General features: G+C 45.9%; 1 protein-coding gene and 2 long non-coding RNA genes across 4 annotated transcripts in view; 2 read left to right on the top strand and 1 right to left on the bottom strand.

Moving 5' to 3' along the window:
* The window catches only part of LOC139362023 (uncharacterized), a 21,188-nt gene extending 20,679 nt beyond the window's left edge, over positions 1-509 (top strand). The window contains exon 5 of one of the 2 annotated variants that reach the window (XR_011620260.1): positions 374-509. This is a non-coding gene — a long non-coding RNA (uncharacterized lncRNA). The remainder of the gene's footprint in view (positions 1-373) is intronic. The other variant, XR_011620258.1, reaches the window with a different exon arrangement.
* LOC105477758 (coiled-coil domain containing 174) overlaps positions 1-2,752 on the bottom strand; it is a 21,848-nt gene extending 19,096 nt beyond the window's left edge. Inside the window, exon 1 of the mRNA XM_011734480.2 lies at positions 2,574-2,752. Within this exon, the coding sequence (XP_011732782.1) occupies positions 2,574-2,615 (42 nt within the window). The 5' untranslated portion in view covers positions 2,616-2,752. The remainder of the gene's footprint in view (positions 1-2,573) is intronic.
* Positions 2,649-27,194, top strand: LOC105477756 (uncharacterized). Its single transcript, XR_984931.3, has 4 exons — positions 2,649-2,783; positions 18,562-18,688; positions 24,306-24,596; positions 26,014-27,194. It is a non-coding gene; the product is annotated as an uncharacterized lncRNA (long non-coding RNA).

Genomic DNA, 27,194 nt, shown 5'->3' with positions numbered 1-27,194 from the left:
GTAAACAAAAATATTAAATTTTTGCAGGTGACTGGATTGCTAAATTATTTTAATTTCCAAAGGAATATTTCAAGTTCTGCTAAATGGACAAATATGGCTAAAAAACTAAATGTTTAAATAACTTAATGTTTAAATGTAGAATCCAGTACACAAATTAAGCTAAGTCATGTTTCATTCTACCTCTGCTGCAAATGCATTTTTACTCTAACTTTCAACACCTGAGGCTTTCCTTAGTCAAGGAGAAAGTGATAAAGCAAAATAAAATTAATGAAGTCTGCATCTTTTAGTTTCAGATTAAACTTGCGTTATTAAGCACCTTCTCTGTGACTAGCACTGCACTCATTTTAATCATCACTACTTATTATTTCTACAGGGAAATGCCGTTATTCCAAAACTATCTGAGCATCCAGTTTGTGCATGGTACTTAACACTGAAGAGCAGAACATAAACATGAATTAGACATACTCTCTACCTCAAAGAGCCTACAATGTAACAAGGAAAGTAATTTATAATACTAGCAAAATGTAACAAATGACTCTAGAATGGAAGAAAGTAGCACACAAGTTCAGATAAGGGAGCATTTCCTTCCGAGCAGAGTGATCAGAGAAAGCTTTGAGCAGAGCCTTTAAAGACACATTATTTCAACAGCTAGAAATAAAATAGACTGGGTGAATTGTAACAGCTCCACGTCTGACTTAATCCATTTCAAAAACCGTAAGTTTGGCTGAATCTCACGGTTCAAGAAGAGGAAAGAAGGCCAAGGCATAGGGAGTGGGGCAGTTGGGTGAGTATTAGTGCCTTTCCCTCAGCTACAGTTGTCACCCCTGCCTACTCTGCAAAAGATAAAACAACAGTTCCCTTTTTAAGGGTCCAGGTACAGCTGCTTATATGGATGGGCATTTGTAAATCACATACTTAATCACTGACTTAACCATCAGATACTTAAAAAATCACTTTACTTGTTAAGGAAAATAAAAATGGCTGAGTTCAATTTCCATTTTGGAAGAAATTGATTTAAAAGGTAATCATTTAAAAATGCAAAGGGCAGTTTCACTGCAGACCCTAATACTGTAAATTCTTAAAAACAAATGAAAAACTTCTTTTTCTTCTCAGCTTACTTAACCACACCAAATTTTCCAGCCACATATCTTCCTAGTCTACAATGGTCTTTGACTTTAAAAGATGCTCAAAAAATTGTAAATTCTCAAATAGCATTCTTATTACAATTATTGCTAATTTTAGCCTATCAGTATAGGTTGGCTTTAATATTTATAGCTTTTTGGTTCCTGATCTTCAAACAAACATAATAACTAGTACCAATTTTAACCAATACTAGTTACCAATAATAACTAGTACTCAAATATTGGGACACCTATGTTTTCCTTCATACTCCCTTTGTGTACTAATACTCTTAAGTAAATTCAAGATTAAATCAAAGGTTGGGCAATTTGCTCTGATGATGAAAAGGCAGCAGCTCTGGAGTCAGCTAGACTGAATGAGCAAGGGTCTATCACTAAGATTTCTTCCCCCGCCCCAGCCCCAGACGGAGTTTGGCTCTTGTTGCCCAGGCTGGAGTGCAATGGTGCAATCTCGGCTCACCGCAACCTCCGCCTCCAAGGTTCAAGCGATTCTCCTGCCTCAGCCTTCCGAGTAGCTGGCATTACAGGCATGCGCCACCACGCCCGGCTAATTTTTTTTATTTTTAGTAGAGACAGGGTTTCTCCATGTTGGTTAGGCTGGTCTCGAACTCCCAACCTCAGGTGATCCGCACGCCTCGGCCTCCCAAAGTGCTGGGATTACAGGCGCGAGCACAGGCCTGAGCCACCGCGCCCGGCTATCACTAAGATTTCTGTATGTAAGCTGGGGAAAGCTACTTCATCTTTCTGGGCCTCAATTTCATCATCTATAAAACGGAGATATTAATAGCACCTACCTCCTAAAGCCATTGGGAGGATTAGTGAGAGTGCATATAAAGTGCTGGCACAAAATGTGTACTTAGAACACGTTTTCTTTCTAGGGTAGCTGATTTAATAAAACTGCTTACATCCTTTCAGACTTCACAGTTCCCTATGGCTGCATTAACAACTATTTAGTTCCAGGTGGGGTACGCTGGGCACTTTCGGCTCCTGTGGAATATGTCACACTCTAAAGTTCTGGGAGGACTTTGGGGGTCCCTGAATGGAGGAGAAACCAGGAAGAGAATATGTCTGCATAGCAAAAAGAAGCTACGGTTCCTCCCGACTGTAAGGGAGAAGGCTGGCGAGGTGCAGGTCCTTGCGGGCAGGGCAGAGGGAGGTAGGGAGATTCCTAACCCACGGGACACCAGGTTCAGGTCCGTGTCTGAGGGTTCTGGTTCGGGCGCGTGTCAGAGAAGAGAAGCCCAGTTCAGGATCCTGTAAGAAAACTGAACCGGATCCCCGCTGGAGAAGAAAATCCAGGTCGGGGATTCCTGTTTGACGGGAGAGGTCAGATCTCTGGGTCCCCGACTGAAGAAACAAGCTAGGTCGACATTCTTGTCTGATGGAGATAGGGTGAACCCGGAGCCCATGGAGTTACCTCATACCCTCACTCACCGAGGAGGCCGTGACGTCCAAAGGTTTTTTCCTACGGTCCATGGTCGTGCCGCAGTGACCCGGCCCAAGAGCAACCCTTCGCACCCGAAGCAGGCCTCGTAAACCTACCTCCGTCGCAACCGGAAGTGTCTTCGATAACGACACTGAGTTTGCGTGAGTTTGCGACGCGAGTTTCTCAGCTCAACGCCATCTTGAGAAGGTCAAAGTGTGGTGCGTATTACGTTCGCCATCATTTTGGAAAGGTCAGAGAGTGCGGAGGTTGACGCTAACTGCTAAGGTCATCTTGAGGGCGGAAGGTAACAAGATTAGCGTGGGCGCCATCTTGAGAAGGGCCGAAAAAGCTTTTGATTGTGATGGACGCCATATTGGGTGGGGCGGATGTGGGGTTGGGGACAAAGATAACGCCGTCTTGGGTAAGGCTGACGCTTGAGTGAGTGAACTCGAGCGTCTCGGGAAAGTTGGATTGGGAGGACCGGAAGAATCTAACTACAGTTCGACGACCTGCTGCCTGGCACTTTTCACACGTTAAATAGTTGGTTCTTAGAAGAGCGTACGAGATAAGGATTATTATATTAATCTTAGCAGAAATAACAAGAATAATAGCTAACATTAATATAGTGCTTATTATGTGCCACTTTACATTATTTCAGCTCTTAAGAAAGTGAGCTCCTCGGCCGGGCGCGGTGGCTCACGCCTGTAACCCCAGAACTTTGGGAGGCCGAGGCGGGTGAATCAGGAGGTCAAGAGTTTGAGACCAGCCTGACCAACATGGTGAAACCCTGTCTCTACTGAAAAAAAAAAAAAAAAAAAAAAAAAATTAGCAGGGCGTGGTGGTGCCCACCTGTATTCCCAGCTACTCAGAAGGCTGAGGCAGAAGAATCGCTTGAACCCGTGAGTTGGAGGTTGCAGTGAGTCAAGATGATGCCATTGCACTCCAGCCTGGGCACAGAGCAAGACTGGGTCTCAAAAAAAAAAAAAAAAAAAAAAAGTGAACTCTAAAGCTGACTTTCTGGGTTGGAATCGCTGCTTCACTGCTTACTGCCTGTGTGACCTTGGGCAAGTTACTTAACTTCCCTGTGCCTTAGTTTCCAAAGGGGGATATAATTTCATTTACCTCATGGGTCTTAGTGAAGATTAGATGAGTTAAATGAGCTAGTCTTGATAAACATGTTAATGATTATGGTAGACAGACTAATCACCCTTACCCCCACTCCTAGATGTCTACCTTCGAATACCCAGAATCTGGATATATGGTGACCTTTATATAGCAAAAGGGAATTGGCAGAGATGATGAAATTAAAGCTATTGAGATGGGGAGCTAGCCTGGATTGTGCAGGTGGGTCCCCTATCATCGAATCATCCTTATAAGGGGTAGACAGGATGGCCAGAGTCAGAAAGAGATCAGAGATGCTTTGAAGAGGGAGAGTGGGACCCCATGCCTAGGTATGCAGGAGGCCCTAGAAAAAGCAGATAAATGGGTGCTCCTCCAGAGTCTGCAGAAGGAATGCAGCATTGCTGACACGGTGATTTTAGTCTTGAACACTCATCTCAAACTTCTGACTTCAGAATTCTACAAGAATTGTTTTAAGCCACCAAACTTGTGGCAATTTGTTACAGCAGCAAGGCGAAAGTGATCATAATGATTGTAACAGCAGCATTTAGTACATGTGGGGCACATGTATGACTCTTTACGTAGATGATATTATATAATCCTTGCAAGAGTTCTAGAAGCGGAACTATTGTCCCCCATATTAGAAGAAAAATGAGGCTCATCACATCCTCATCTCATCTGGCTGTATGAAGAAAATGGGAAAAGGGAAAAGGAGAGGGGAATTGAGGCAGTTGACTGTGTTCAGTCTTATTTATTTATTTTCATTTGTTTATTTATCCGAGTCCGCCAGTCTCTGAAGTTAGAACAGTAAGCAATATGAGATAATCGGGCCTAATAATGTTGTGATTCTCTTTTCTTAGTGGAGTGTTCTGTCCCCACAAGAAGGATTATACCTTATAGACTTGGCTTGTTCAGATTTTGTATTTACCCATTTTATTGAAACACATACTAAATTCCGTGTATTTTTGTTACAAATCTTCTGAAAGAAAATGTGAAACATTAAAAGGTATTAATAATAATTTTTTTAAAAAGGAAAAAAAGTGAGGTTCAGTTGCTTAAATGGCATGCCAGAGGTCATTTCCCAGCTAGGAAGTGAGGAAGCCTTCAGTTAAAAAATAACTCAAAGGGCCGGGCGCGGTGGCTCAAGCCTGTAATCCCAGCACTTTGGGAGGCCGAGATGGGCGGATCACGAGGTCAGGAGATCGAGACCATCCTGGCTAACACGGTGAAACCCCGTCTCTACTAAAAAATACAAAAAACTAGCCGAGCGAGGTGGCGGGCGCCTGTAGTCCCAGCTAGTCGGGAGGCTGAGGCAGGAGAATGGCGTAAACCTGGGAGGCGGAGCTTGCAGTGAGCTGAGATCCGGCCACTGCACTCCAGCCTGGGCAACAGAGCAAGACTCGGTCTCAAAACAAAACAAAACAAAACAAAAAAACTCAAAGACGCTGAGTTAATTATTGGCATGTTATTTACTTGTAACGAGTGGAACCAATATAGATTGATTTCATCTCAGAAAGCGAGGAAAGGATTTATATAGAAGAAACACAGCTTCTAAACTATGAATGTTGGTTTTCTTGCCTAGCCAGCCCCTGGCAATGAGGCCAGTGAGTGTTCTGATCCTGGGAAGCTAGAAAGAAGGTAATTCTAGTTGCATGTGAATGTCCCTGAAGACCATGAGAATTTAGATTCCTCTGCATGATGCCTGACAGGGTCCTTGATTGTCATCTCCGTCTTGGCGATGCAGGTTTGCACCCTCACCCTTGTCAGAAATTCTTCCTAGAGTGGCATCCAGCTGATTGTAACCATCTTGCTCCTAAGCCACTTACATGACCAGGAGCAAGCTAGTGAGTCCCCTTTATTCCCAGGCTCACTCATTTTGCGGGCTGCAAAAGCACAAAAAGACTTAATCTTGCCTTGACCAGAATGCTCCCCTGGCATGCAAATGATTTTTCACATATCCCATTTCCTCAAACTCTCCTCTTTATGTGTTCCAAGAGTCTGGTTCTATCTGGAATTGCCTCCCTCTACCAAGTACAAAAATTGAAGCCCTGCCCAGTATATTCTTTACCCAGTTACCCTCTAAACACATGGACTTGGGTTTGTTCTGGAAGAAAGGGAGGTCAGGGACATCCTAGCCTGGTGAAAAGAGCACAGGATTTCCTCCAAGGCCACTAGCGCTCAGTTCCAGCTACGCTCCTTTAGTTTGGCACCTCCCATCTTCCCTCTGAGTCTCGGTTCTCTTACCCAGTTGGGCACACAGGATGTTTGAGATAAAGAGTGTAGAAATGGTTTGCAAACTGAAAATGCTGTGCACGCATCACTTGCAGGATAGTTCTGCTCAGTGCCAGTTTTCTCACAGCAGAAGGCGTGTGCGTACCAACAGTCTGTGTTATGACCCTGCATATTTTGCAGTGTTTTGACCTCCAGTTTGTCCTCACCCCTGTTGAGTTCCAAGAGAGTGGGACTGGGTGGGAGATTAATTATCTTCTTCCTTCTTATATCTTATTAGATTTTAATTATCTATGAAGTCTCCTAGGTGCTTTAAATAAAGGGGGAGAGAGGAAACCTGAAGCAGACGACAATTATTTATTTCCCCCCGAGCATAGCCACCAAGCCGTGCTCTTATTTTGAATCATCTGCAGTCGTTTTCCAACATGAAGCCTCAGAAGGACATGATTGCAGGCTGGACTCACCGACTGTAGCCTGTGCGGCTATTGTAATGTTTTAATCAGTGATTAAGTCAAGAGGTTTAATTTAGTCCCGGGCTCCTTTAAGCTTGTGAAAATGGTTTTCTGCTTCCTCAAACTAAAAATGTGTCTCTCCCCCATGTGTCCAGACCAAAGCATCTTAACCTTTGTTCAATCTTCAACACCACTGGCTCTAACAATAAATTACTCAGCAGTGAATGAATTAGCTGAATCCAATGTGTGAAAAAAGATTAGGTTGGACCTAGGAAAATTAGCTTCTAAGCACGGGCACAGGGTGAGGCATAAAGATACCTGGACTCGTGCCCTGCATGACAAAGAAGCTAAGCTTCATTGGCGTCAGTCATGACATCTGTTATTGGCATTATCTCATTGAATCCCTGCGACAACCTCAGGGGCAGATGCTATTATTATTCTCATTTTGTAGATGAAGAAAACTGAGATCCAGAGAAGGTAAATAACTTGTCCAAGGTCACACAGGCAGTCTTGGTCCCAGGATTTGAGTTGAGGCAGCCTAGCTCTGGGATCCCCACGCTGTCCTTCCTCCCTCGCTGGATCTGAGACTACATTAGCTTTGCATTCATTCATTCATTCGTTGATTAACTCTGTTGGGGAAAGGGGAAATTTTAGGGAGCTACCCCAGAATATTTCTGCAGGAGAGACCTGTCTTTAGGTCATTGCAAGCAGAGATGACTAAGGGGGTGAGTGCCAGGAGTTCTGATCATGCAAGCCAGTACTGGACAAGGATCCTTTGGTATCATGGAGAGCCCAGCTGAGCTTGCAAATCTGGAGTAACAAGATGGCCTGTGGGGCTTTTTCTGCAGCCTGGGGAATTGGTGCCTGAGGCCATGGCTAAAAAAACGAGAAGTTGCTAAAAAATACAGCCTCAAACTGTTAATGGGGGCGCAAGTGAGTGCAGCCCCCCAGCCTCAACCCAGTGGCTTACTATGAGCAGGAAAAGATGCTTTACGGTGCTCAAATTCACCTGGCCCCACTGGATTTAGGGAGGCAGCAGGGAAGTGGGAGAGGGAGCTGTCCACGTTACGAGATGTTAGCCTCATAGAGAGGGAGGGGAGGGACATTTCTCTAAACTCCTAAAGCCAAGTGAGGGGCTCCAAAGATGAGGAACAGAGGTCAAATCAGAGACCTGGCAGTGTCATGGTGGGGAGTCTTGAAGGTGACCCAGCTGAACCCAAGAAGTAGGGAAAAGCAGAGAAACGCCACAGCGAGAAGTAGGGAAAAGCAGAGAAATGCCACAGCGAGAAGTAGGGAAAAGCAGAGAAACGCCACAGTGAGAGGTAGGGAAAAGCAGAGAAACGCCACAGCAAGAGGTAGAGAAAGCAGAGAAACATGACAACTAGAAGCAGCCCTGGTCCTCGACCCTTCTTTTGGCCCTGCATTAGTTTCCTAGGGCCACCATAACAAAATATCACAGACTAGATGGCTTGAAACAACAGGAATTTATTGTCCACAGTTCCAGAGGCTGGAAGCCCTAAATCAAGGCATCGCAAGGCCAGGTTCCCTCTGAAACCTGTAGGGGGAATCCTTCCTTTCCTCCTCTCAGCTCCTGATGGTGGGTGGCAGTCCTTGGCTTTCCTTGGCTTCTAGATGCGTCCCTCTAGCCCTGTCTTCACATGGCCTTCTCCCTGTGCCTGTCTTCACATGGCCGTCTTCTTACAAGGACACCGGTTATATGAGGTTGGGGGCCCACTGTGCTCCAGTGTGACCTCATCTTAACTGATTACATCTGTAACGACACTGTTTTGAAATAAGGCCACATTCTGAGATACTGGGGGATAGGACTTCAACAGATCTTCTTTTAGGGCGGGGTGCAATTCAACCCAGAACAGGCCCCCTGTGTCAGTCTTGAAAAGGACCAGCGGAGACCCTCAGTACCAATGGGAGAGGGGACCTGAGACCCGTCCCAGAGAGCCGGGGTTTATAAAGTGGCTGAGAAGGGGACTGCTGGATGGGTCATGAAGGAATGACAGTGGTGGGGGGCCAGAGGGGCTGCCTGAATTGGAGATGGGACAGAACAGAACTGCTCTGTGTGCACGCCCTGTCCAGGCCCAGCTGCTGGGGAGCTGGCTGCCCTTTCCTGCCAGTGAGGCCAGTCAGTGGGGTGCAGCAACCCTCACCCCCCACAGCAGGAAGGCGGAAACAAACTTTGGTTGGAACCACGGTGGGGCACAGGCAGGAACTAAAGGGTGAAAAGGAGAGCACTCACATTTGGGGAGGCACACAGAGGAGACCTTCTTGCCTTGTAGGGGCTCTGGGGAGCAGAGCTCTCTGGGTGGAGTATGGCCAGATGTCAGCAGCACCCAGGCTGGCAGGCTCACATGGCTAAAGGAGTCAGGATAGGATGGAGGCCAGAGAGCATGGAAGTGGGGCGCCCACATCTCCTGGTGCTTCACAGGCCACTTATAGGGACTTGGCATTTACTCTGTGTGAAGTGGGAACCATAGGGGTCACTGGGCAGAAGAGGTCTATGGCCCAACTTAGGGCTTCATGGGATCCCTGTGGCTGCCAGATTCAGAAGAGACTATTTTAGCCAAAACAGTTCCCTATCTGCATGCTTCCCATGGACACCCAGCAAGGGAAGCGACAATATACCTCTGTTTTAAGGACAGGTGTATGCCTAAGAGACCAAACAGAACTTGCTTTATGTCCACTAGCTGTGAGCCTTCAGATATCAGCCACTGTGTGCCAGGGACTCTGGTAAGTATGTTATGTATTTTTTTCTTTGAATAAACTTTAAAAAATTTTCAAACACCTTTATACATACAGAAAATTTGCAAAGATAGTGCGGAATTCCCACACACCCCACACCATTTCCTGTGTTGCTAACACTTCATTGTCCATTCATCACAACTAAGAAAACAATCTTGGTTCATGCTGTTAATTAAACTCCACCCTTTACTGGATGTCACCAGTTTTTCCCAATGTTGTTCTCCAGACCAGGGTCCCACGCAGGACACCACATTGAATTTAACTGTCACATCTCCTTAGTCTCCTCTGGTCGGTAACAAATTCTCAGACTTTCCTTGTTTCTGATGACCTCGATCGTTTTAAACAATATAGATCAGGTGTCTTACAGAATATGGCTCAATGTGGATGTATGTGATATTTTTCTCAGAGTTTTCATGGGATCATGAGTTTTGGGGAGGAATACCGCAGAGGTGAAGTGGCATTTTCATCGCATCATATCAGGGGTATGTGTTGTTGAAATGACTTCATGGATAGTAACCTTGGTCACCTGGCTCGAGGTAGTGTCTGCCAGGTTTCTCCACTGTAAAGTCACTTTTCCCCACTTTCCTTATCTACTCTTTGGAAGCAAGTCGCCTAGATCAGCCCACTCTCAAGAGGCACTGTAAATAGTTTTAAAATTTTATTTTTAATTGACAAATAATAGCTGTACATATGTATGGGGTACAAGTGATGTTTTGATAGATGTTGACAATGTGGAATGATTAAACCAGGTTAATTAACAAATCCATCACCTCACATACCTCTTTTTGTGGTTAAATCATTTAAAATTTACTTTCAGCAATTTTATAATGTATAATGCATTACTATTTATTATAGTCACCGTACTGTGCAGTAGATCGCTAATGCTTATTCCTCCTGTCCAACTGATACTTTGTGCCCTTTGATCAACATCTCCTTTCCCCATCCACCCCTCTCCCACAGCTTCTGCTAACCACCATCCTACCCTCCACTTCTGTGAGTTCAGCTTTGTTCGATTCCACATGTAAGTAAGATCATGCAGTATTTGTCTTTCTGTGCTTGGCTTACTTAACTCAGCATAATGTCCTCCAGGTTCATCCACAGTGTCAAAAATGACAGATTCCCCCCTCCTTTTTAAGGCTGAATATTTTCCACTGCATGCATATATGCACCACATTTTCTTTATCCACTTATCTATTGATAGACATTTAGGCTGGTTTCATATCTTAGCTATTGTGAATAATGCTGCAATGAACAAGTGCCTACATCAAAAAAGAAGAAAGATTTATAACAAGTGCCTACATCAAAAAAAGAAGAAAGACCTCAAATAAGTAACTTAACATTACAACTCAAGGAATTAGGAAAAGAACAAACTAAGCCCGCAATCAGGAGAAAGAAGGAAAGCATAAAGATCAGAGTGCTTTACGTATTTGAACTCGTTTAAGTTTCACTGCAGCCTAAGCTGCAGGTATGTTAACATGTCCACCACACAGATGAGGGAATGGAGGTTCAGGGAGGTCCACTGGCCCACCCGCCGGGATGCAGGAGCGCCTAAGCTCACAGTCCCCTGTCTCTCGCCTGGTTCGCCACCTTCTCTGCATCCTCCCTGCTGTCTTTACCCTTCATACATGCAGAGATGGAAACAATCTAAGTTTCTGTGTGGCCCCAACAGTCTGATATGATACTGTACTTGAAAGAAAGAGGTCCTTCAATCACATTCTGTTTTGCAGACACACAGGTCTCAGCCTGGGGCCTGAGCTATTTATTGCAAATGCTCTGATACCCACTTTAATTTCCTGCCTGGTCTAGACAGACACAGATAGAGACAGTGCTAGGAGGTGCTCTTGGGGGAGGGGTGTGCTTCTTGAAAGAAGGACCGTAAGAGTGGTGGCTGCCTCCCTCTTGGGTCCTGCAAGAGAGAGGCATCAGGAAGAACAGTCCTGGGGACAGTGACTTGAAGGAAGGGAGCTAGGGTCGCAGTTTTAAAGGAGGAACGAGGGCTTGCCAGCCGCTGTGGTGCTGTTTCAAGAGAGGGAGATGCAGAAGCTGCCTGGGGTAACCGAGCTTTGTTCTTGAGCACACACCTTCTTCATCCTTCCATTCCAAGGAGCCTCCACCCAGGCACCCCAATTCCACCTTCCTCCCAAGAGTTCATCCCTAAAAACAACAGCATGCAAGGACTTGACTGTCCTTACACTTTCATTCATGCATTTGATAGTCAAGACACCTTATAAGTGACTGTTCTCTACTGCAAATTGGGCCAAGTGCTCTCTGTACACTATCCCATTTAATCCTCATAGCAACCTGTGAGTATTCGTATTCCCATTCTGCAGATGAGGATATGGAGGCCGGGAGAGTGAAGGGACTCACAGTTGGTGCTGGAACCAGAAGTAAAACCTGGGGCTGTCTGACTGCAAAGATGACTCTTTCTATCCATTATTTATCTGGTCCTCATGTTCCTCACACTCCAGAGGGAAGGCAGACACCAGCCCTACCACACTCCTACAAGGAGGCAGGGCACATTACATCATGGTCACTGCTGTGAAAGGATCATGGCAATGTGGTGCGATTAGAGAATCAAGAGGTCGGAATGAATCTAATAGAGACTGCGACAAGTGAAGGTGTCTCAGAGGAGGTGATATTTAAGCCATAACTGAATACATGGAAGAACAGGGAGAAATGTATTTAAGGATTTAACAACAAGTGTGAAGTCCTTAGGTTGGAAAGAGGTCCAGAAGTGGGTGACGGAAAGAAGTGGGATGTGAGGTAGAAGGGGTGGTGGGCAGGATCCAGGTCCTGTGGGGCTTTGTAGACCAAAGTAAGGGACTGGAAATTTATCCTGAGTGTGTAGAGGCCATTAGAGGGTTTTCAGCAGGACAATGACAACGTCCCTTCTCTCAAGGTGCCCACATTTTAGAGCAGGGCTTCTGAACTTCAGCACTACTGACATTTGGGGCTGAATAATTCTTAGTTGTGGGGGCTGTCCTGTGCATTGTAGGATATTTAGCCACATCCTTGATCTCTCCCCACTAGATGCCAGTACTAGCTCTGCACCCTAGTCCCAGTGGTGACAACCAAAAATATTTCCAGACATTGCCTCTTGGATAACCACTGACTTAACATATCAGAGGTTTATTTGTTACTCTCCTACACACGGTGACTACATTTCTTAGTCTTTTTGTGCTGCCGTAACAAAATACCACAGTCTGGATAATTTATAATGAACAGAAATGGATTTTAGCACAGTACTGGAGACTGGGAAGTCCAAGATCAAGGTGCTGGTGTCTTGTGAGGGCCTTCTTGCTGCATTATCATATGATGGAAGAACATCTTGTCAGCACAGGGTCAAAGGTAGAAGAACAAAAGAGAGCAAGAAGGGGCTAAATTTGCATTTTTATGACAGCATTAATCCCACTCTTATGGCTTAATCCCCTCTTAAAGGTCCCACCTCTTAATACTGTTACAATGGCAATTATACTTCAACATGTGTTTTGGAGGTCACCTTATTCAAACCACAGCACCCAGGCATTGGGACTTACTGCATCAGGTGGCTCCACCATCTCAGATCCCTTTGCTTCTATATCATAGGCCAGGGATATACCACGGAAGATGGCCTGGGCTGTTTGATAGCCAGGTCTGGAAGCAAGTGTGTAAACTATTCCCATCCACATTCCACTGGCCAGAACTCAGTGTCATGGCCCCAGCCTGTCTGCAAGGCTCCTGGATCCAGGAGGAGCAGATGGTTTGGGCGGCATAAAGCCTTACCTCTGCACAATGAGCTAAGCATTTCCTGACATGCTCCATTGAATGCTCACAACACACAAGCAGGTGGTATTAAACCCATTCTTCCAAGACTGATCTGGAGAAGGGGTCAGTTGTCAGGGCAGGGACATGGGGTCCCAGGTGAAAGCACCCAGGACCAGGCTCCATGCAAAGCTCCCTGAGTCATGACATGAGGCTGACACATATGGTAGATGGCTGTGGTTTGTCTTGACAGCATCCCACCCTGCTTTACCAGCAAGAACCCCCAATTTTTGTCTGGGGAGCTAGCCTCCCACCATTTGTCCAGCTGAGGCTCCCCACTCAGGTTTAGCACATGACCCAAGTCTGAGCCAATAGGTGTGGTGCATTCCTCCAGGCACTGTGCCTGCTCTGCCAGAGCACATCTCAGGGTTGCTGCTGGGGATGAAGGGATAGAGACTTGCCTTTTCTCAGCTGGGCATGAGCCCAATGCTGCTAATGGCCTGCCTGGATATTTATTTATTTTTATTTTTTATTTTTTGGAGAAACATGTCTCACTCTCTTGCCCAGGCTGGTGTTGAGCTCTTGACATCAAGTGATCCTCCTGCCTCAGCCTCCCAAACTGCTGGGATTACAGGTGTGAGCCACTGCACCCACTTACCCTCAAACTTTCTAATCACACAAACCAATAAATTTCCATTTTCTGTCATTTGCAACCAGGACAGTGTTGAGCAACGTAGTATGTGTTCCCCTCAAGCCCAGAGATACTTGGGAACTGGGAAGGGGCTGAATCTGCAGGGGAGATGACCTGTGGATCCACCCTTGGTATTAGTGAGAATACCAGGGTTGGAGGCAGGATGCTGAGATCCAGGGCAACTAGAAAAGGACCCTAGTAACCCTAATATCAGGGCAAAGTCACCCTGGCATGCCACCCATGACTTAGAAGTTCAAATAAAGGAGTATTTATTTCTTTATGTTCCAGCATATGAATCACTAACCTAACTTTCCTTGACCACAACCCTGAGAAATAGATGCCTCTGTGAGCTCCATTTTACTGGTGAGAAGGCTCAGAGAGGCTAAGTGATTGACCCAAGGTCATGTAGTTTGTTAAATTGTAGAACTGGGACTTAAAACCACGTTTCTCTGACTCCACAGCCCATGTTTTGTTTTGTTATATTTTTCTATATAATAAAGTCTAACATCTTCCTAAACTTGTTTTGAAAGATAAAGCCTTTTGTTTTCACCCAAGGCTGGAATTTATCAGGCATCCAGGGCACCCAGAGATAGGCTCGGGGAAGCCAGACCATATCTCCCCTTTTCTCTTCCCTCCTAGTCCCCCTCTCTCAGGTCTGTGTTTGGGTAACACACGCCTTCTGTAGAGAGTACATATTTAAGCATTCCCAGGGCACACAACATCTGCTGCGTTGATACCAGCATTCCCTCCTGCAGGTGCGTGGTTCAGCGTGGGCGAGACAGAGTGTGGCGAAGACACGCTATAAATGTCAGCACGATATTCACACCCGACTGTCTAAGAATTAACAAGCCTTTGCAGAATGGCTTCTGTCGGCACCCCACTGTGTGGGGAGGACACACCCCCCTTCAGGCATGGTGCGTTTGCATGGTTGGCACAGAGAACACGTGAGATTGTGTTTCGGAGTTGTGTGTGCATGCATGATTTTGGATGTGAACACACTATCTGCACACACTTCACAATCAGAGCCGAGCAACCAAGCCTCCCAGGGCCAAGGGAGTGAGTCAGCCATTGGCTGCTGAGGAACAGAGAGGCATTATGATGACAATTTTTCTTCAGGTGGAATGCTGCTTCCTGCCGCTGGAAGAAAAAAAAAGTCCTCCTGGTAATTTAGAGGAAACAAACAAAAACACCCCAAATCAAACTCCAACTCTTATAAGCTCTAGGGAGGATCATTAGTGTGAGAAATATTTTGTCATTAAAAAAATGGGTTTCTCTTTGTGTAAACAAATCAACAAAGAAGCCTGTTTATTTCTCACAATCAATTCTGGACAAATGTTATAGATGGAAAGTTTGTGTCCCCCTGAAATTCACATGTTGAAATCCTAAATTCCAACATGATGGTGTCAGAAGGTGGGTTCCTTATGAAAGAGGCCCCAGAGAACTCCCTCACGTCTTCTACCATGTGACGATAGCTAGAAGGTGCCATCTATGAACCAGAAAGCGGGCCCTCACCAAACACCAATTCTGCTGGCATCTTGACCTTAGACTTCCCAACCTTCAAAACTGTGAGAAATACATTTCTGTTGCTTATAAGCCACCCAATCTAAGGTATTCTGTTATCACAGCCCAAATGAACTAAACCAAGAAGCAAAAGTGTGAGTTTTGTAATGGCTTCTGCTTATTCTTCCCCTGGTCTCTTGGAAGGACCAACTTTTCACTCTCTCTGACCGTCTTCACCTGAGACAGGTTCCCAGACATTAATCTATTGCATTGTTATGGAATGAGACAAGACAGTGAGTATCTTGCTGGGACACAGAAATAGGGACAAGGCCCTTGATGCCAGGTCTAAAGGGCCAGTGGAGACCTGAAGTTTCTCTCTGTTCAGTATCCATTCTCCCTTCTGGCAGTAGCATCCCAATTTATTGTGGGAAGCCATAACTTTCTCACTCTCAGATTACATGGTTTAGGAGGAGTTGACCCCACATTTAGCTCTAAGGTTGCAGATTTGACCCAGGCCTAGCCACTCAGCAAATTCCATTGCCATAACCACTGTCATTAGTTTAAGATGGGCACATGACTCAAGTTAGTCCAGTTAGAGACAATCCTGGGACCTTAGCTGGAGCTTTTGAGCAAGAGAAGGCTTCTTTCCACTGATGTTGCTGACTGCAAAGAGGTGAGACTGGGGCTTCCAAAAGTCTTCTTACCACAAGAGGAAAGAGCCCATCACAGAATAAAGCTGACCTAAAAGAAAGTAGAGCTCAGACTGGGAGCAAGAGAAAGCTTCCGATGACATCCATTGGGTACCTACATCCAGGCATGCCTGAAGCTATTATTATCCTGGGATTTATTAGGTGCTCAAGGCAATAAATCTCCTTTTGTGTTCAAACCAGTGTGAGTTGGGTTTCTAACACTTTCAGCCAAAAGAATCCTGACTAAGAGAAGGCATTGATTTGACCAGAAGGTCAAAGCTCCCAGGAAGTTGAGGGCGGGGCTCGGTTTGAGAGCAGATTAAGGGAACTGCTTATGGCCAAGGAGTGGCAAAGCTTGAGTCTGACAGATGCTAAAAACTGAAGCCCAAGACTAAGAGTTTCCCTTCATGTTGGGTGGTGATCAAAACTAGATGCTCTGTGAAAAGATACTCAACATCATTAACCATCAGAGAAATGCAAATCAAAACCACAATGAGATATCACTTCATACCCACTAGGATGGCTAGAATGGAAAAAACCTCAAAAACAGAGAATAAATATTGGCAATAATGTGAAGAAATTGAAACTCTCATACATTGCTGGTGGGAATGTAAAATGGTGGAGTTACTTTGGAAAACAGTGTGGCAGTTCTTCAAACAGTTAAACATAGAATAACTATATGAGCCAGCAATTCCACTCCAACCTAGATAGTCTAGAGATCTGTGTCTTAGTCCATTTTGTGCTGCTATAACAATAGCACAGACTGGGTAATTTATAATGAACAGAAACTTACTTGGCCCACAGTTCTGAAGGCTGGAAAGTCCAAGACTGGGCGCCTGTATCTGGTGAGGGCCTTCTTGTTGCATCATAACATAGTGGAAGGCAACACATGGGCAAGAGAAAGCAAGACAAGGCAAGAGTGGGCTGAACTCGCTTTTATAACAAATCTACTCCTGCAAAAACTAACCCACTCCCACAGTAACAATATTAATCCATTCATGAGGGCAGGGCCCTCAGAACCTAAACACCTCCCATTAGGTTCCATCTCCCAACACTGTTGCATTGGAAATTAAGTTTCCAAGACATGACCCTTTGGGGACACATTTAAACCACAGCAAACTGAAAACATATTTGCACAAAATCTTGTACAGTGGATGAATATTCATAGAGCATTATTCACAATAGCCAAAGAGTGGAAACAACCCAAGTGTCCATCGATGAGTGAATGGATGAAGAAAGTGTGGTATATTCATACAATGCAATATTGTTCATTGTTAAAAATGAATGAAGTCCTTGCCAGTCATGCTACAAAATGGATAAACCTTGAAAACACTGCACTAAGTGACAGAAGCCAGTTACAAAAGGCCACTTGGTATATGATTCCATATATAAAATATCCAGAACAGACAAATTCATAGAGACACAAAGTAGATTGGTGATTTGCAGGGAATGGGAGAGGAGAATTGGGACTAACTGCTGAAGGATATGGGATTTCTTTGGGGAGGATGGAAATGTTCTGGAATTAGATAGTGGTAATGGCTGCACAACATAGTGAATGTACGAAAAACCACTGAAGTTTACACTTTAAAATCATGACTTTTATTTTATATGAAGTGTCTCTAAATACATACTATATTAAAGAAAAAAACTAGATGTCCTGGGAGGATCTGGAAGAAGCCAGGCAGCATCTAGTTCATGTGGATGAAGGTTGGTTAGAAGAAGGCAGCCCAGAAATGAATGGCTGGGTAAGAATATAAGGGGTGTGTGGGATCTATGACTGACCTTATTTGTTGTACAAATGCCCTGTTTATGCATTGGTTGAATGCCTAGCACTTGGCCTCCAAGAGCTCAGCATGGACTCTCCAGAAGTCAGCACTCTTCTGGGTTTGCCTCAGTATTGGGGAAATAGTCAGCCTCCAGCTTGCCCAGTGAAGAAAGCTCATGCTCTCCAGGGAGCTAGAGCTCTGCCTAGATCAGAGGTGAAGAATGGCATACTCTGGTACCAGGAAAAAAACTTGCATGTGGCAGGTAAAAACTGAGGTCAGGAACTCAGAGGACAAACAGGGTACCAGGATCTGTGGACTGAAGAAGGACCATGCCATTTAACTCCAGCTCCCCTAGAAGAAACACTTTGGTAAGATCATCCCTCTGTGTGTGCTGTGCTGTAAGACTTATGGATTCTCTTGATAATATCTGAAGTGATGCTGCCACTGTCAGTGCCCTCCTGCTGGCGACTTCTTATTGCAAACAATAAGAAGTCTGTGACTCTGCCTGCAGCGGTTCTCTGCCTGCAGGAGTAAGCTCAGCCCAAGCAAAGGGCAGGCTGGAAATGCCTGGGAGTGAATGCCCAGGAGCAGCCCTCAACTAGTGATCAATGGCAGCTGGTGCATAAATACCCCAGCTCCCTCACCCCTCGTGGGATGGGGGTTGTGGAACCACCACTCAAAGGTCTCCAGCAGGATTGAGCCTCAGTTGCCCACAGTGGTAACTTGCTCATTAGTACCATCATTGCTCTCTCTCACTTCCCTGTGTGTTTTTCTTGGCTTCTGGATTACCTACCGACTAAACCACTTGCATTGAAATCTTAGTCTCAGAGTCTGCTTCTAAGGGAACCCACACTCAGAAAAGTGGTAACATTTATTGAATGTTGACTATCTTCCAGGGATTGTGCTGAAGTTTACACAGTGTCTCATCTACCCTTACAGAACCTCTGAGTTTGGCATTATTATACTCACTTACCAGAGGTCTTAGCCAGCTCAAGCTGATGTAACAAACTATCATAGACTGGCTGGCTTAAACAACACACATTTATGTTTTGCAGTTCTGGAGGCTGGGAAGTCCAAGATCAAGGCAGCAGCAGATTCAGTGTCTGGAGAGGTCCTCCTTCCTGGTTTGCAGATGGGCATCTTATTATTGTGTCCTCACATGGCATAGAACAAAGAAAAAAGGTAAGCTCTGTTATGTCTTTTTATAAGGCACTAATCCCATCCGTGAGGATTCTATCCTAATGACCTAATCACCTCCCAAGGGCCCCACCTCCTAATGCCATCACATTGGGGATTAGGATTTCAGCATATGAATTTGTGGAGGAACACAAGCATTCAGCCCATTGTACCAGATGAGGAAACTGAGGCTTGGAGAGGTGCAGCGACTTGCCTGCTGGCCTGACAGCTCAGATTCAAACCCAGGCTCAGCTAGTTTCCAATAGAATCCTCTGCAGGTTCATACAATGCCATGAACCTCCCTGTATGTAGGCTAGGTCTAAATCTCAAGTAGATTTTGTCTTGAGTGCTGATTCTGATTGGGCACTGTGTTGAGAAGGATTCTGAGGCACTATCCCAGCTCTGTGGTCAGGAGTGAACCTTCATCACTGGTGTCTTTCCAGCTTCTCTTTCTCCTTTATTCTGGAAAATGGCTCCTCTCTGACTTCATGTGGTTCTCTGGGCTGCCAGTCCTAGTAACAAAGAGCCCCCCTTCCACTGAATATATGACCCCAGCAGGCCAATCAGAAGCCTCCCCTGAAGTTTTCAGGATGGGGAAGGGAAACGTGCTGTCCATCTTACCTCTGAATCATGAACTGGGAAGGAGGTAACTTCAGAGCTGCCAGCTGCTGTCCCCAGGAGCCCTGCCTGAAAGAATGCTTGCAAACATACAGATACCTAGAGGAGAAATGAAGAGGGGGAGAGAGGGGTCCATGAGGTTCCCAGGAGGGCCCAGGGGCTGCTCTGCTGCCTGCAGCTTCTTCTTTGGTTTTCTGAGTTACTCCATTATCTATATAACAAACCCCCTTTTGCTCAAGCTGGTTGGTCATTTCCAACAAAAAGAGTCCTGACTAACACAGAGTGCCATCATTGATTAGTAATGTCTGCCTTGGGTGAGTGAGTGGGGAGCAGAGGTTCATACAGCATATATTTCCCATTCCTGGCTAAGAGTTTTTCTGAGACAGTGAACATGTCCCATGACAAATATTCTTTAAATAATGGGAATATTACTTATCAATTCATTAACAGATATTTATTGAGTACATACATGCACACAGTCCTGTGCTAAGTGTCTCAGCACCATAAGACAAGAAAGGTAAACAGAATTCACACTGAGCATCTACCATACGTCTGTTGCTTCATACGTGTGCTTTGTAATTTCCTCTAACCATTATAACACCTGGGCCTGAATGGTTTAATTATCCCCACTTTATAGAAGTTGAACTGAGGATCTCAGCTAACTAGGGGCAAAGCCTGGACTCAAGTCCAAGCTTTTGATCTCCGGTCTGAGGCTCTTTCCACCACATCCCTCACTCTTTCATTTCCTGAGTTATTCCATATACATTGATTCTGGCTAATTATAAAAGCAATAGCAGCAGTGACAACAAGAATAACAGCTGGCACTTACATAATCTTTACTACACATAAGGCATGGTTCTAAGCCCTTTACCATACTTAACTCACTTGGCCATTTCCAATGTTAAGCAGAAAGGCAGGAAAACAGATAAATTCCATGTGTTTACCTACTTCAAGGAGATCGTGGTCTAGCAAACGAGACAAGCGCCTAGGTGGGTAATTGATAATTTTGTGTTCACATCCATACTCTCAACCCAAAGAATGTCAAGACTCAGTTCAGGCATAGCGTCCTCCAAGAGACCTCCCCTGACTCCTGTTTGATGCTTCCCCTGGGCACCCATGGCTCCTAGGTGCTGGGAAGCCCTGTCTGGTTCATCTCCAACGTCCAGTTCCCAGCATAAGACCTTGCTACGCTGGGTGCTGGGAGTATTTGATTCATGACTGTATGTGGGGAAGTTCATGGGGATGGGTGGAGGCAGGAGACGGTGACTGTCCCATAGGGAGGGGGTTCACAGAGAAGGCTCCATCAAGAAGGGGTGCTGGGTTGACTCAGAGGCGAGAGGCACCAGGCCACTTTCATATTGGGAGGGCTCCTGATATCATAAATCATGGAGAAATAATGTCACAAAGTGGCATATTTTTAAACAGTTCAAGTGAATTAATGAAGACTTTTAACAACATAACCCCAAGGCACAAGAAGGTGTATGTGAGGGATGTGTTCCTGAAGACCTTGCATAACTCAAAATTCATAATTCAAGACCAATACGGACACTTCTGCTTACTACCAGTGTGGCGCCACCGTGTGGCAACAGTGCAATGGGACCCACAGACCCAACCTGCCCACTATGAAAGTGCTACAGGACAACTGAATTTCCTGCCACTGCTCAGTGTGTGTGTGCGGAGCAGGAGATAGCGGGCAGGAAGATTTGTATTATTTCCAATTTTGTATTTAGAATGATACTTCATTAATATTTTAACACAACACTGCCTCAAATTCACATAAAATGTAACCCCCATCTCAGGAACATCACCAGTGAATGTGTGAGGACCCTTGTGAATGTGAAGATGGGACAAGTTACCACTCTCCAGCCCCTGACAGCTCCTGGGAGCTGCCATGCTCACATTGTCCCATGGTGACACATCGTCCACATTCTCTTTCCCACTGGGTCCAGCCACCAAGGCATGGAAGCATGAAGCCAGGGTGGCCAGGTTCCACCACAAAAGCAGTGTGCCCCACAGGCCTGGGGGTACCATCCATGTGTAGCAATGACCCTAGCACAGCCCCGTCAGAGGCAAACCCTTTGCTCTCAGGTGCTCTAGCAGCCCTACGTCGGTCTTAAGTTTTGGATCCAAGACAGCATCTCAGACTATTCAATCACTAATCCAATGAATGAATATTTATTGAGCATTTACTGTGTGCTGGCTACTGCTCTGGTGCCAGGAAAGTTCTTGCCCCATCTTGGGTCGAATATTCACATAGCCCATTTGGACAGTATTAAGGAAGTCCCAGGTCTTGGACTTTCTTGTGGGGGCGGAGATAAATCTTTCAATGTGAAGGGGTGGCCTGCCCCTCCACACCTGTGGGTGTTTCTCGTAAGGTGGAACGAGAGACTTGAGAAAAGAAATAAGACAGAGACAAAGTATAGAGAAAGAAAAGCGGGGGCCCAGGGGACCGGCGCTCAGCTTACAGAGGACCCACGCCGGCACCGGCCTCTGAGTTCCCTTAGTATTTATAATTATCTTTACCATCTTAAAGATAAGGGAGTGGCAGGACAATAGGATCGTTTTTAGGGAGGAAATTAGCAGTAAGACATAAGAACAAGGATCTGTGACATGAATAAGTTTAAAGGAAAATCCTGTGCCTTGAGATAAACCTTTTAGCAACATTGTTTCATCCTATCACATGGGGATAAACCTTGGACAATACCTAGCTTTTCTAGGAACAAAGTCACACCCTGCACGCCCAAAATCCATTAAACCTTGAGTTACCACAGCACATGTCTCTTGCAAGGACAAGGTTGGGGGTAGGGTCACAGATTAACAGCATCTCAAATACAGAACAAAATGGAGTCTCTTATGTCTACTTCTTTCTATATAGACACAGTAACAGGCTGATCTCTTTCTTTTCCCCACACAATGCTCAACAGTATTTAAAAAGTACCTCCTACATGCAAGGAACTGTCCTAGGCACTGAGCAGTGAGCAAACCAGGTAAAGACCCTGCCCTCATGGAGCTGCCATTCTAGTGGGGAAACAGAAAATAAACAACAGAAATAAGTAAAATACACCCGACTTCAGCGATTCTATGATGCTGATTTCCCCCTGACATTTAACATTTCTGAAATCAGAGTGTGTCCTACATTCAATGGTATCTTAGTCTTGTTCTGCCGTTTAATTGGCATGTTTTTCTTTCTTCATGGTGCATAAACTAATAGCTCATCTTGCTACTGGTGACATCTGAATTTGATGAACTGCACAGTAAGTTAGACTGTGTTGAGAAATAAGAAGAAAGCCAAGCAGGGAAGGAAGGTGGGGGTGTTGTGGAGGGCAGCTGCATTTAGACAGTCCTGGCAGATAGGCAGAAGGTGAATTTCAGCAAAGAACTGCAGGAGGGGAGGGAGGGAGCCGCATGATGTCTGAGGGAAGAGCATTGCAGCAGAAGGAACAGCATATGTGAATGCCTCGAGGCAGCAGAGTGCCTGGAAGAGTGGGGAGGCCCATGTTGCTGGAGGGAAATGAGTGAGGGGAGGTGAATAGAGGATGAGTTCAGAGGGGGAACAGAGGCCAGGTTATTTTGCCTTTAAGAGCTTTGTGAGGACTTTGGTTTTTACTCTGAGTAAACTTCCAGAGCAATGTTGATCTTCTGACATCCACTTTGTGGATGAGGAAGTGGAGTTCCAGAGAAGATTTTTTAAATGTCCCAGACCAACTCAGCAGAGTGGTGGAGCTCAGATCCTGAGCCAAATCTAACTCTTAAGGCTGTGGTCTCTCTCGAGCAGGCAGATGAGTGACCAGTACACGGGAGAGAAGTGAGGGTGGTCGAGGGGCCAGCCAGGCCACAAGGCCTCAGCTAGCATAGAGGAGGCTCTAAAGTTCAGGCTGGTGGGTGGTGTGACTGCAGGACAGCCTCCTTGGAATCTGTCTTATAGAGTCCCCCAAATTCACACAAGGAGCACCCCTTCAATGTGCAGTTCTTGCAAGGAGCTCTGGATTAAATGGGCCTGATTGTCAAGGCAGTGATACCACCAGAACATGAGTGTTTATCTTGTGGCTCAGAGACTTGGGTAAATACATTTAACAATTAGTGGCTAGTTTATGTAATAGTAATGCCCTAATAAGCCAACTCACAGGACTATCTTGGGGACTTATTAAGTATTAGGAGCTCCAAGTTGGATGCATGGAACACACAGTATTCCAGAAAATCCTCCCCTGCCCCTCAGGTGTAAGTAGACGGGGAGGGAACAGAGGGTTGCCCACATCCCAATCGTCCCTTCCTCTTTTCTTCCTCCCTTCCACTCTAGAGCAAGACTGAACCTTGCCAGTTTGAAGACCACAGGCCTTAGCTGTGGGTAGTGGCAGATGAGACAGGCCAACCATTCCAGAATGTTTCCCTTTTGTAAAAGATTGATTGTATTAATGGCCTCCCTGTGTCTGCATCTCTCTGCAATATGACCTTGCAGCTCCTCCCATATAAAGGGGAGTCTGTTTCCCTGTCACTTGAATGCAAGCTGACTTCCTGACTTGACTTGCCAGGAGAATGTGGCAGTTCTACACCAGTTCTAAGCCCAGGCCTGAAAGTGCTCACATGCTTGCTCTCGCTCTCATGCCATGAGAACAAATCCTCTCTGTAGCCTGCTGGAGGGTGCTGAACCACATGAAGGAGAGCCCAGGAGTCCCGGCATACATCCTGCACCAGCCTGAAGCAGCCATCTGACCCCCAAACAAGGGAGAGAGCCCAGGACAGATCGGCAGGGCTGCCTACCTGACTCTCAGCTCACCTCAGACATGTGAGCGATCACAGCTGAGACCAGAGGAATCACCCGGCTGATCTGTAGATCTGTAGTCTTATAAGCAACATTTACTGTTTTAAGCATTGAGTTTGTAGTGTTTGTTACACAGCAGTAGCTAACTGACAAGTTTCTGTTCTGAAGTAGTTCTTGATGGGCGGGGGTGGTGTGACTTAGGATGACTTAAGATATAAAATCTCATTGTCCTTTTTTTCTTGGCAGTCAGGAGGAAATAGGACTTCCAAAGATCTCTGAAGAAATGTCAGGATATTTGTATGTTACTGTAACAGGATAAAAATGTGACCAAAAATGACTGTGACAGGGAAAAGAGACATAACAAGAAAAATGTGTCAGGAGGCAGCATTCACTGACACGAAGTTCATGCACATCTTTTTCTCCCCGCAAGCAATGGGGATACCTGTGTAAGCAAATACATTAATACTGCTGCTGTAACAGACACGCTCCCTGGTGCTGATGAGTTCACCCACAGGATCCCTGCTGGGGTGGAAGGACGTGAGTATCCTTGTATCTGTGTTTGTTGACAGTCACTGAGAAGTGGCCAGCCTTACTGTTGCCCGTTTTTGCTGAGACCTCTATTGTCGTGGAAACTTTCTCAGCAAAGATTGCAGCCATGTAAAAAGGAAAAGAGATGGAGAGGTCTTTTTGAGTTTATCAGGAAACTCAGTGAAAATGTTGGCCCTGCAACAGGCTAGATCAGGTGTTTGTTTGTTTGTTTTTGAGATAGAGTCTCCCTCTGTCACCCAGGCTGGAATGCAGTGATGCAATCTCAGCTCACTGCCACCTCTGCCTCCTGGGTTTAAGCAATTCTCTGTCTCAGCCTCCCAACTAGCTGGGATTACAAGCATGTGCCACCAGGCCCAGCGAATTTTTTCTTTTTTTCTTTTTTTTTTTTTTTTTGAGACAGAGTCTTACTCTGTCCTCCAGGCTGGAGTGCAGTGGTGCGATCTTGGCTCACTGCAAGTTCTGCCTCCTGGGTTCACGCCATTCTCCTGTCTCAGCCTCCTGAGTAGCTGGGATTACAGGCGCCCACCACCACGCCCAGCTAATTTTTTGTGATTTTAGTAGAGACGGGGTTTCACCGTGTTAGCCAGGATGGTCTCAATCTCCTGACCTCGTGATCCGCCCACCTCGGCCTCCCAAAGTGCTGGGATTACAGGTGTGAGCCACCGCACCCAGGTGAATTTTTGTATTTTTTAGTTGAGACGGAGTTTTGCTATGTTGGCCAGGCTGGTCTTGAACTCCTGGCCTCAAGTGATCTGCCTGTCTCGGACTCCCAAACTGCTGGGATTATAGGTGTGAGCCACCACAGCCAGCCTAGATCAGGTTTGTTCTCATGGCATGAGAGCGAGAGGAAGCACACAAGCTCCTGTCAGGCCTGGGCTCAGAACTGGCACACAGTCACCCCTGCCACATTCCCCTGGCCGAGTCAAATCAGGAAGTCAGCTTGCATTCAAGTGATGGGAAACAGACTCTTTAATGGGAATAGCTTCAAGGCCACATTGCAGAGGGACTCTGACACAGGGAGACCTAAAGAAAAGGCACCAGCTACTTAAACTTTTTTATCAGTTCACAGATTTCTTCACTTTCCCCCTGGAGGTAGGTACTAGCATTACCATTTCATAGATAAGGACACTGAGGCTCAAAGCAGTGAACTCTGCAAGGCCCATAGCTGCGAGGGGCAGAGCAGAGTCCTTAGGCTCCAGCCTCTGTGTCTCATGCTCTCTTGGGGGCTGGGGGTTCCTGAAGTGATGGAATCAGCTTGCAATGGCCTAGTTCTTCGGCTTGGGGGTAGGTGCATGGGTATTCATTCATTGCATTACTGTTTCTCCTCTGTGTGTGTCTGAGATATTTTATAATTTTCTTAGAAGAAATGGAAAGTAATTACCTTGTGTTGTTTACCAAACGACAGATGCTGCATTTTGAGCCCCCAGTATATTCTTTATGAGCATCTTTGTGCAATAGTCATAAAAATTGAGGAAAACAGCAAGAAGGGCGAAGGGAAAAGCAAAGAGAAGAAACAATCCTGCAAGAACGGGGCCAACCAGCCACATCTGCCAGGGGCCACCCCAGGCTTTGCAGACCAGGTGCCTGAGACGCGCTAGCAGTAAGGGTCTGTGATGCCCTGATTTCAGTATTTGGGCCTGTTTTCTATGAAGAGTGATTCCTAGCTTGGGAGGAAAAGGCTTCTGGCAGCCTCTGTCTGTGCTCTGCGGGAGGCCCCAGCCTCTTCAGGCCACACTGCCCTATCCATCTGGCAGTGCCGGAGGCCTTCTTCTTGCAGCTGGACGGGTCAGCAACTTCCTGCCCCTGGGAGCAGCCCTGACCAATGGCTGAAGATAGTGGGGAATAAACATGCCTGCTCCCTTTCCCCTCAGATACAACACTGTGAGCTCTGGTCCTCCCTGGCTCTCAGCACATCTCCATGGCATTCCGCTCCAATTGCCCATGGAGGTGGCTGGCGCCTGAACTCTCTTGGTGAGCTGTCTTCCCCTCCCTGTGTCACTAGGCCCTCTCTTAGCAGTGCACCCTGCCTCCCCTCTCAAGGAAAATGCCTGCACTTGCATCCCTGCCTCAGGGTCTGCCTCTGAGGGAGCCTGAACCAAGACAGAGGAATATTTTCAACAAACCATAGAGGTGCTTTTGAGATCCTCCCCTCCCTGCCCCACTGAATTGAGAACTCGTTCAGCAAACCACCAGAACGTCCAGGTATGCCACCCTCTCTGCACAGGGGCAGTGGAGAGTGCACAGGTTCTGAGGCAGCAGCCTGGGATGAACCTCTAGCAATTCCGCTCACCAGCAGTGTCACCTCAGATAAGCTACTTAAGGACTCTGGGCTTAGTTTTGTCACTTGTCAAGGAGGAAGTCCTCCTCCCCCTCTGTCCTGAGGATTCAAGGAGAGGCACATGGACTCACCCTGTGTCCAAACATGGACACTGAGCAAAACCTCAATTTATGGTTTTAAAGATGTCAAGAAGTATTACCTTAATATACATGTCACAAAAATCCTTGTCAGACTCTGTTCTGATTTACTTGCTATGTAGGTCACATAGCAAGTAAATGCCTAAAAAGTACAATTTAATGATCCTTTGG

This window comes from Macaca nemestrina, chromosome 2 (assembly GCF_043159975.1).
Source record: "Macaca nemestrina isolate mMacNem1 chromosome 2, mMacNem.hap1, whole genome shotgun sequence".
In the NCBI taxonomy this organism is placed as follows: domain Eukaryota; kingdom Metazoa; phylum Chordata; class Mammalia; order Primates; family Cercopithecidae; genus Macaca; species Macaca nemestrina.
This window is presented reverse-complemented; position numbering and strand designations above follow the sequence as displayed.